This window comes from Acanthopagrus latus, chromosome 11 (genome assembly GCF_904848185.1).
Source record: "Acanthopagrus latus isolate v.2019 chromosome 11, fAcaLat1.1, whole genome shotgun sequence".
NCBI lineage: Eukaryota > Metazoa > Chordata > Actinopteri > Spariformes > Sparidae > Acanthopagrus > Acanthopagrus latus.
In genome coordinates, this window is record NC_051049.1 from 24,930,764 (window position 1) to 24,941,881 (window position 11,118).

The 11,118-nt window shown below is 42.5% G+C and overlaps 1 protein-coding gene across 1 annotated transcript; it reads left to right on the plus strand.

The window, feature by feature from the left end:
• The first annotated feature begins 144 nt into the window (after positions 1-144).
• ncbp2 (nuclear cap binding protein subunit 2) lies at positions 145-3,561 on the plus strand. Its single transcript, XM_037115014.1, has 5 exons — positions 145-302; positions 803-889; positions 1,078-1,172; positions 1,368-1,506; positions 2,935-3,561. The coding sequence occupies exons 1-5, from the start codon at positions 228-230 to the stop codon at positions 3,031-3,033; spliced, it is 495 nt and encodes a 164-aa protein (XP_036970909.1). The 5' UTR covers positions 145-227; the 3' UTR covers positions 3,034-3,561.
• The last annotated feature ends 7,557 nt before the right edge of the window (positions 3,562-11,118 follow it).

Below are 11,118 nucleotides of genomic sequence, written 5' to 3' on the forward strand. Positions count from 1 at the left end.
CGTTTTCATCAATAAATACAAGCGTTAAAAAAAATGTCTAACAAAATCAATGTATCAAAAACACACCATGAGGGGGCGCCGCTCAGTTCATGTATACATTGATGTCAAATGTTTCCACCCGGACTTCTTCAAAGCACGGACGCTTGAACCGGAACTAGCTTCATTGTTTTCCGCAATTCCGCAAACAGTTGTGTAGCTGCTGGCCGCCTACCCGCAACTTCTTCGCGATGTCTGTTAAGTTAAGCGCTTTGACTAGTGATTCTTACATCGATATAAGTCAGTATAGAGACCAGCATTTTAAGGTAAGTGTTGACGTATTCTTGAGCATTATATAAGGATGCTATGGTTTTTATTTCAGTGAAACGGCTTGTATTGTTAGCCCACAGTGAGTGACGGCAGGCGAACAGCAGAGCGGGCTGCTCATGCTTTGTATGGATCAATGATTTGTTTGTAACCTTTGATTAGAAAAAAAAAAAAAAAAAAAAACCTTTCAGATGTGCCTTCTTTAGGAAAAGCGATATTGTTATCTTATATATTACATTGGCTGGAGTTTTTTTTGTGTGTTATGGTTTTGGGTTGGAGCGCCAAGAAAGATAATTCTGCTTACAAACGTAACATATTTTCGAGAATAAATAAAAGTGTTAAACGTCTTATTTACAATATTGTGATATTGTTTGTTGTCCAGCGTTGTAACGTCACTGCTCTCACAAGCTCCCACATCATACCATCTCACCAGAGATCCTGGTCAGTGTCCCAGCCTTCTGAAAGTGGAGCTTACTTGTATTGTGTTATGTGTTTTCAGGGAAACCGTTATGAACAGGAGAAGCTGCTGAAGCAGAGCCACACTTTGTATGTTGGCAATCTCTCCTTCTACACCACCGAGGAGCAGGTAGGATCATTTTCATCGATTTGGAGACCAAATAATTGTCATTATATTCTTCAGGGGTGTTTTTATTTTGCTTGTGTTTTCATCCTCTTATGGCCTGTGATTTGAATTCCACGTCCCAGATGTCCTTTTGACTCCAGCAGTCACAGAAGCCTCACTTTTGTCTTTTTATTTTTGTAATTATTGAACAGGTCCACGAGCTGTTTTCTAAAAGCGGAGATGTCAAGCGCATCATCATTGGGCTGGATAAAGTCAAGAAGACAGCCTGCGGATTCTGCTTCGTAGAGTATCCTTTTTAAATATGAGGCTCAAATTCAACAGGTTTTTTTAGAAACACCTGATGCAGGTACACTTTGATACCAGGCAAAGTCAACACTCTGCCTGCCTGGCTACTAACTATCGCGATTTTATCACTATAGCATGAAGTGTCCATGTTGCAAGTTTAGGAGCCTGTGACAGACCTTAACCCCGGCTGTACCAGATACTACACGCGTGTCGGTGCGGAAAACGCCATGCGCTTCATTAATGGCACGCGGCTGGACGACCGTATCATCAGGACAGACTGGGACGCCGGCTTCAAGGAGGGACGGCAGTATGGCCGCGGCAAATCTGGAGGACAGGTGAGGATTCTGACCCTTTTTTTCAGTTCTTGTTTGGACGTGTTAGGGTCATTATCCTGCTGCCAAGTGTGTAAAAATGTAAATTTAAAGCTCTGGTACCCTTTTGCCTGGCACTTTAAAAAAAAACCAAGCCATAGCATAGATGTGGTGTACCTAACATATAACAATTAACATCAATATTAATAAATTGAAACCAATGAGCTAGTTAACAACTGCATATGTGAATGTGTTTTTAGTGTTTAATGCTTTATTAGAAAATGTAATGGCAAAAAGGCATTCTGTATACCTACAAGACATATAAAAGCAAACACTCCACCATATCTTTACATAGCACATTTCTGTATGGGGCTACATCTGTGTTCTAAATCTCACCTTAAAATTCAAAATTAACAAATCTTGCTGAACCCATGGCCAGTTCTTAGGGAACCCTTTTTGGGAAACAGGAATGAAAGATTCAGATCAGAACTTAGTAATAATCAAAGAGCAGTATTTAGAATGTTAGTTTATGTCTAGTGTTGATTGAAAAAACTGGATGATAAATCCTTACTGGATTTATTATTGTATCAGTCTGTAGTAGTAGTTTGACTATTTCACAAACAAATTTATGAATATATTGGTTTTGTTATTTGCTGGATATCAGTGAACTAATATCCCATGGACTAAATGCAGTGTTTCTCTCTGTCAAATGCAGTCAGCAGTCAAATGCTGCTTAGTTTGGCCTGGAAACAATACAGTCTAATTTAAAAAATGCACCTGTGTACATTTTTAAACTCAATATCAATTAACTTGAGCTTTTACTAGGAGCAAGTTGGACATGTCTCACAAATAAAATATACAGTTTGGGAGTGTTTGCTGAAAATACAGGCAGAGAACCAGCAAAGACGAGCATGTAACTGAGTCACTGCTGACCTCAAACATCCCATTAGCTGCTTGCGTCTTTAGTGCTTTTAGATTCTCTTACCAGTTTTGTCCATCGCTCACACTTCAAGCTTTTCTGCAGTACGGCATTCTTGGAAAACAATCTAAAGCACTGCATACCATGGCATTTGAAAAATGACATGTACTGAAACGCCTTTCAAGAAAATCAATACTGCATATCATGGCATTTTAATACATCGGCATGATATTTAGAAAGTGATATAACTTCCAGATTAATTATGCATGATTAACCATGGCCTTTGAAGAGACCGCATTACTATAGCATGGCATTTGAAGAATGAAAGCTCATATTATTCTGCTAACAAATACAACGTACATAATTATTTTTGTTGTTGCGGTCCTTGGTGAAGCCTTCTGGGAGCGTGTAAATAAAGATATTGGGCTAAGAAATAAGTTTGCTTTTTATCAGTATGTAACTTGAGGATTAGACCTCTCCACTCAGATAATGAAAGATGTGCCCTCCGGCTGTGTTTTTCATCTCCTGTGTAGGTGAGAGATGAGTACAGGCAGGACTACGACCCTGCCCGAGGGGGCTACGGTAAGCTGGCTTCACAGCACCGACCCACAGAGGCGCGTAATACATTTTAGATCGGGCCCGCCACAGCAGTCTGCCTGGACTACACAGAGCCCCGCCGTCGGTCCTGGATCACTTTCATTTTCCAACAATGCCACAACATGCTACTGCAGATTGTTTGTCCCAGTGTTATCATGAAACTCTACAGCAGGTCTTCTTAGACCACTGGACCCCAGAGATAAGCAAGCTGGTATTTATTTCTTTTTAAAGGGTTGTCTTCTTCCACACCTTCTATCAGTCTACATGGTTGCACAGGCCAAAATTACAGTGTAGTATTCAGTGAATTCATTGCATAGCGTTTTGATGTACAACAAAGTTCCCTACAGGCTTGAAAGGCTCTGATTGCATGTAGTGACTTGGTCGACGACGTGTCAAATATCAAGATAAAATGATCGTACAGAGTCTCCACGTCAGGTCAAGGTAACGGTCTGATGAACTGATGGAGAGGAAGATTTCTGTTATCATCTTACTGATTTTCATGAATGAAACTTTGTGTCCCAAATTGTTTATGCATTTTTTAAATAAAGATTTGTTTCAACTTTTGTGTTTTCATCTTAATCCAAGGGTCCATGCTGCTATATGGAAATCATTTAACTCAGGCCTTTTTAGAGGTAGAAGAATAATCTGAATACATATTTACCAAGTGAAGTAAGTCAGGGCAGATTCTGCAATGTTGCCATTCATTTGGGGATGTGTTTGTGGCCTCTTGATGAATTTAAGTCTGTGTTCTCTCTACATCTGGTCTGCTCTGGTTTTGAATAACTGATGGCTCTTTTTATCTCTTAATGAGTGCTTCACTATATTCACCTAGTCCCCAACTGTGTGCTTCTGCTGTTGTTAACTGAGCGAGCAGATGTTAGAGGAATTATAGAATGATCTGTCTCTTCCTAAAGGATTATTCTGTTTCCTGTCATTGATCAAACAAGTGCATTATACTGTCGTGCTATTTGTGTTTAAGCAATTCATTGCTGGTGTGGTAGCCTATATGCCAATCAAGGAATCAATGTTAAGTGCGTAAGAGGTCATGTTCTGTTATACTGTATCTGTAATCTGTCACCTACAGATCCATACAGAACACTCGAACTTCACCAAAGGTGACATGGTGGCTGTTGCATATTCAGTTTGTAAGTGGCCATTAGTGCGTCTTGGAATACTGCAACTGTTCAGCATCAAATGCCATGAAACAAAGGGCTTGTCTGGTTTTGAACCCCAGACCTCTCACACCTGAAGCAAGACCCCTAGACCAGCACTCCCATGTTAATGAGCACCGCTGCTTCTTTTCTGCAATACTTCCCTGTGAGCAGCTTTTAGTGACAATACGGTGAACTTACAGGCCTGCACAGCAGTTCTGCCATGAATTAAGATACCTTTTTGAGAGCTTTTTAAAGTTCATTGTGTGGATGATGTCTCCTTTTGCTTTGCCGCCAACTAATGCCCTGTTCTTTTATAAAGAATTATGATTTTCAAGTGATCGTTTTGCGGAGCAGTTGGTAGGGTCAGTTCCTTGACAATCCTCATTCCACGCGTAATAAAGAAGGTGGTATCTTGGCAGTGCATAAGCAGTCAGCTGTTCTCTTATCTCAAGGTGAGCTGTATTAGTGAAGAGAGGGGCAGCGCAGAATGCTAAGCAGCTGAAATTGGCTTCAGCTTAGCTTCAGGCATGCATTATATCCCCACCACTAATTCCCGCCGTCAGCTATTACACTTTATTTCTTAATCACATCCTCTCAAGGAGATTTTGAAAATGAACACAAGGTGGCAGAAGAGGAGGTGGAGTGGAATAATTAGGGACAGAGAGATGTGACAGTGAACTGACACTATACACATGTGGGCAGTTCTCACTGTAATCAGAGAAGAGCCTCAACTACAATCATTTCACTACCATCCAGTCCTTCCAGTTGGGTTTAATAATTTTTCCCAGTAGGAAAGTGATTTCCACAGGGTACTTCTGCAGTTGGCAGTGCTGAGTGTGGTAACACCCTTTAATAAATATATAACAGGATAACAGATTGGTTTGATCGTTATCTTCCGTAACTTTTGCAGCATAACCAGTGAGCTACCAGTGCAGCACCGCACATCTGAGTCGGCTGTGGCCTGAGCCGTGTGGTGGCACTGTGCACCAAAAACTAGGCTAATTATTAAATAAATTGTTTACATGGATAAAAGTAATTTGTAACAGCAGACATGGTTAAGTACAAACTGCTGAAGAAATTAGCTAAAAGTTATGGATAAACAGACCAAATGATAAAAAAACAGTAAAAGTAAGGGGTAGAAAATTGAAACAGCTGAAATAATTGGCTAAAAGTAGGCAGACTGCTTGAAATAACTAGCTAATGAAACAGTTGAAAGTGTTAGTTAATAGTAAGTGATAGACAGTTGCAGTGTTTACCTAAAAGTAGTGGATAGTTGAGCCAAGCTGAAAGTAGGCATTTACATTAGCTAGCCGACAGTAATGGATTAACAGTGAAAACAATTAGCTAAACGTAAGTTGATACTAACCCAAACTCAAATTTACCTAAAGAAATCAGTTGTAATAAAAAAAAAAAGCATGAGAAACATCAGCTTTTTTAAATACTAAACAATATCTTAAAAACTCCATACAATGGCAGGTTTTGGCAATGGATGGATGGGGTCCTTCATGTTATGCTTGACCTCATCTGAGATGTGGGGGCACCGCCGACCGAAAGGCTGGGAACCACTGCAGAGCATGCAGGATGTGGAGATTTAAAGGTGAAAGCAGGCAGAATCACAGGCCACATTGTCTCCCTCCCACATCCATATTCAAAGAAGGACAATGTGACACCATCATCAGCTTTGGTGTCGACTCCTGAAAGGATTCAAAGGTTTTATTCTGCCCACAGCACTATGAAGAACCTGCCCATGATCCATAAAAGCTATATGAATATCCAAATTATGTATATTCGGTGTGAGCTGCAAGATTGATCCATTTCCATGCTTCTGCAGCAACAGATATGCAGCATCCTGAGGCCCCGAGTGTGCCTGACTTTATACGGCTCTCGCAGATTTACAACATTAGCTGTTATCATAGTCAGGTTCAAAAAGTCAAGCTCAAGAGGGGTCAAGTGAGAATTAGACAGGGCCAGAGACAGAGCCAGAATTAATGAGACAGCATGCTAATGAGAGGGCTTTTTGGAAATATGGAAATAAATACTAAAATCCCCCGCTTTGTCTCACTGAGAAACTCATTACTGAGGCAGCCTGCCATTGGCTGTTTACAGATGATGCAGTTAGATAATGATCCACCATTCCAAAGAATTACAGCTCCCCACGCCAGCCTTTAGCGAGGCGATATCCCCCAACGTGGTCATAATAAAGGGTGCTTCATGGGTAAACAGACTTAACACACCAGCATGCACTCACTCATGTCAAGTCACTCAATCTCCTCCTACTGCTATCCGCAGACACGCATGTAAATTTGCTCTGGGGCTTTTTTTTTTTAAACTCAGTTCTGGGTCACAGAATAATTTGCTTCCAACTTTGTGAAGTTCATTTTATGTTTAACACGACGATGTCCCGGCGCAACGGGCCGCACCTCCTGAGTTTATTTTGGAAGAACTTGACCGGTGTGCAGAGAGCCTTGACCTCAACCCCATTCAGCACTTTTAGGATAAAGTAGAACACCGACTATGAGCCAGGCCTTTTCACCCAACATCAGAGGCCGACCTCACTGATGCTCCTGTGGCTGAATGGGAGCAAATCCCTGAAGCCAGTTGCAAAGTCTCATGGAAAGCCTTCACAGAGGAGTGGAGGCGGTAGAAACATCATGGCCATGGTTTTGAAATAAGATTACTGACACCAACAACAGGTTTTCGGCTCGGGTGTCTTTAAGACTTTTACTTATTGGCAATGGTGCTTTTTAAAATACTGTTGGCCGTCATTTATTTTGTTGTCACTAGATTGTATTGTAAGCATAAGTGTAGTATGAGCAAAGTTAATAGGTGGAGTGGGGGTGGAGCTGAAGTGTGCCGAGTTAGTTATATACGAGCCCCCAGAAAGAGCACCAGGCTTTGAAGCCAGTTTTTGTAGTGGCCAAACTGCATAGTTACATTGTTACTTGATGCACTGCGGCTCAAAAAGACTTTTTGCCATGAGCTTAAACTTACATTGTTCAAGAAGCGTCTGTAAAACGGGAACAATTTTTTATGAGCAATGTTACTTATTTCACTATCAGAATTTGAGCCATTCGGTCCAATGAAATGGATGGAATGGATTGGAAAGCCTCGAAGAGTGACACAATTACATGATTTTACTCCTATTCAAGTTAGCCGTGTGCTACACCAGTAGTTAGCTGGCCCGGCCCCATGACAAGGCAGATCTCAGGGAGTTGAGCTTTGTTGGCCACTGAGCAGCTTTTATAGGAATAAATGGAGCTCTGCCTCCAAGGCTGTGTCCAGATTTAATATAATGTCCTTGGTTATACATGCCCACCTAACTGGAATCCACCCAGCCAGGTAACACCAACAAGTTATCTTTGCTCACAGGTAAAATTATGGATTTTCACCTCAGGTAACACTCTTGAGTTTGTCTGCCAGATAACCTTGTACATTAGACACAAGGCAGCGAGCAGCAACCGGCTCCTCTGTGGATCTCTTCGGCAGCCGGTGAAGGTAGAACCAGATTTTATTCCAAAAAGTTTTAAAAACTAACTCTGAGTCGCTTGTGAATCCAAAACACTGGCCGCTGCCCCTCCACTCCGGTCTTTTACCCAAATGAAACGCTGAGAAATATATATGATGCATCTGATATCTGAACTGAGGCATCACAGCCACAAATACGGCAGAGAGATGCTTTATTATGCATAACTTTAAGCCTTAATATAATTTAAACAAGTGAGTTGTATAAATGCGGTGTCTCGGCAAAGTCCTAGAGGGTCCTGCTTGGTTTCAACCTCTCAATTTGGAAATGTGGAAAATACTCATGATTTTCAATCGTGACGCGGACGCAGCTGACATCACCGGAGGCCACGCCTAAAATGACATGAGGTGGTCATACATTACAACCCGAGGTCACATATGGACAAATGCTTCCGTCACTGTTCTACGGTTTCGGGAAAAAACATTCAACTCCTCCATGTCTTATTTCCTCTAATAGAATATCAGCTGCTGGCATTTCAAACAGTCCAATGACTAAACATGCAGATTTCCTGTTACTGACGGGGATCTCATTACAGCAGAGTAATTCATTCGTCAGTGATGGCTAGTTTGGAAACTCATCTGCGCTGAAGAGCTGCAGCGAGCCCGTAAAGAAGCTAAATTAGCAAACGCTAGCTTGACATTTTGTGGCCATCGGGGAAGTGTTTGTGGGAAATGAGGTGCTTTACATTCAGCCGAAATGTGAGCACCACTAGCCACTGAGCTGTGTTGTGTGATTAAGGCTGAAGAGGGCTCACTGAAAGCATTTGACAGGTAGGAGCCCCATGTCTTATGAAGCCTGTCCCTCCACACTGTTGTGCAGTGTTTCATCAGCCACGCGGTTCATTTCATCTGTTTCATCTGTCGTCTCGTACACCTTGCAGGGGTGATGTAAGGAACATTAAAACACACGTTTTATGTCAGAGAAAATGTATGGACTAACTTCAAGTCAACACTGTATAATCACCTTCAGGAAGCAGAGACTAAGAATTATGATCTTAGAAACACCGTCCTAGCTCTGGACAGGGGAAATGACCTTCTGTTTGCTTGTAACCTCTGAATGGACAAATGTCCTGTTGCATGTTTCCCCTCAGTCTGTCTCTAAGGAGCTTTGTGTGGTGGTGTGTCAGCCCTCCATCTGTCAGCAGATGATTGACTAAGATGACAGAAAGTACCTGCTGTAACCGACAGGAGCTGCGTGGAGAGCACAGCACGTATGGGAGGGCGAGCAAGAGAGGAGAGAGTACAGAGAAGGAAAGTAAATTGCAATTCTGAGAAGAGAACCTAATTTGACTCCCGGAATACAGCCGGGGGGCGTAGGGGCATTGGATGCATTAAGAGGAAGTGAACAGCGAGCCGTTGTGTTATTACCGAGGGTTACAGGGAAATGACATTATTAAGAATGCTTAATTGTCAGAAATGCTCAGAATGTATTTCCTTTCACAGATCGGGGTCCAGGTAGTCGATCTACAGCAGCTGCAGCACCCGCTTAGTGACTGTTGCTACGTCTCGGCCGATCTGTCTGCGTAGTCTGTGACAATAAAATAACAAAAGCAAACGTAGCCCTTGAAAATTCATAGTAATTTCTGGAACAATAGCTCACTGATTTCAGGCAGAGGAAAACAAAACGGTGTTTGTCATTTGCAGCTGACAGTCGTCTGTGTTACCATCTGAAATGGCGAGCTGCTAGCAGACTTCATCAGCTGTAGCTAACGTTCGGATTGAGATGACGTTCCTTCCATGGGTGGGCTGCAAATGCTGACGCTGGCCGGCCACCTCCGCTTCCATCTGACTCATTTTGAAATGTGAGTCCTGTAACAGAGGATTCTTTTTCCTTAAAAAAAAGAATTTAAACTACAAAACATAAACTACAAGACAGCCTCAGGAAAAAGGATCGCTGATCAATGTAGATGATGGTCGGACTCATTCACACTCAACCATTCTTCCGCCAGGCTCAGTGTTCATAAGCAGGTTTTTTAAAATGTGGGCAAACCTGCTAAAAATAGGCGATTGAATATATTGGCAAAGTGCACTGTCACTGTCATCACGCTCACGGTGGGAAGCTCTTTTTTTTTTTTTTTTTTTTTTTACCACAGTGCTCCAGCCTGCAGGTTCTGTAAAGGTAGGGAATCTGACAAATGGTTATCTTATCATTTGAACACAGAGGGATGGCCCATTTTTAGCAAGCCAGCATCCCTGACTTCACCGTGCATCATGGCGAAGGAGCAAAAATCAACGTGTCCATCCTGGTGTTGTGTTTCCATCAGAGGAGGAACTGACAAACACTGGTGACTATGGCAGAGTCGCCTGTCAGCGCAGTGAAGCATCACATTACAGACTAAAGCCAGATGATAGTGGGTGTTCTGCCCGGTGTGAAGGAGGTGTAACACTCATGCCAGCATAGTTTATACTTTGACAAGCAAACCTAAGATTCATCCTTTAATGCTAGAGGTTTTTTCCGTTTTTAATGAAAAGGACTGTGATGAGAACTAAAATTATGTTTTCTGGGACAACTAATCCAGCTGTTGTTGCTGTGGTGAAAACCTCTTCATAACCCACGAAGAGCAAAACAGAGCTGCTACTGTTAAGGACAGTGGAGCCTGTTGAAGACTGAAGATTCATTTTATTTTGTGCAGTCAATCTGTACATATCACAGCCAGCTTACTATTCTTGAGGAGTCATTTCCAGCCTGTGAGCCCGTGTTAGAAACTGTGTTCATGCGGCGTGACTGACGGGGCCATATGCCAAATCACAGTTACCGCAACAGTTGTTATGTCCATAGGAAAATGTCTACAGGCACAACGACCTTCTCCAGTGTGAAAGACTGACGCAATTTCTCCTCATTCAGTGCCATTGAGTGTAGCCAGAGAATATAAATCTATAGGTTTAAATATATATGAACATAATTCATAATAAAAATAAGGCTTGTTTCAGAGCTGCTGTCTGTTTTGACAGCAGCTCTGACTCTTCATCGTCCTGTCTCTCTCTCTGGCTCAGAGAGCCTGCCTGTCACAGCAGCTGGACTGGTGATGCTCGCAGGTCGTTACGGCTCGTAGACCTCTTGGTGGGAAGCCCTGGCCCTAATATCACGCTCCACAACACTCTCAATACCCCGCAGCTTTCTGGAGAGCTTCCCCTCGTCCTCGGTGCTCACACAGCCCCACTATACATGTGTTCCTCATGCTCACTCAGTAGCGATCAGTGTCAGCGCTGTGAAACACGCATCAGAGTGAAATCTGAATACTCTCACGCCTCTGACGCGTGTGCATCCAGGTTTTTCTTGTGACAGATTCTCTGTGAAGCGCGAGGCTCGAATTTTCTACCCCAGTGTTTTTCCTCTGATACCTCACCTTCTGTTGCTCCTGCTTCTGTTTCCCACAAGCTGCCAAACTTTCTTCTATTGCTCTTCTACCCCTTTCTCTCTATTAAGTTCTCTCCTCCCTCTCC

Excerpts from the sequence above, each read along its gene's own strand:
- ncbp2 (XM_037115014.1), top strand. The coding sequence starts at position 228 with ATGTCTGTTAAGTTAAGCGCTTTGACTAGTGATTCTTACATCGATATA. Across the intron at positions 890-1,077 it reads TCTACACCACCGAGGAGCAG|GTCCACGAGCTGTTTTCTAA; the intron begins GTAGGATCATTT and ends ATTATTGAACAG. Across the intron at positions 1,173-1,367 it reads TGCGGATTCTGCTTCGTAGA|ATACTACACGCGTGTCGGTG; the intron begins GTATCCTTTTTA and ends CGGCTGTACCAG.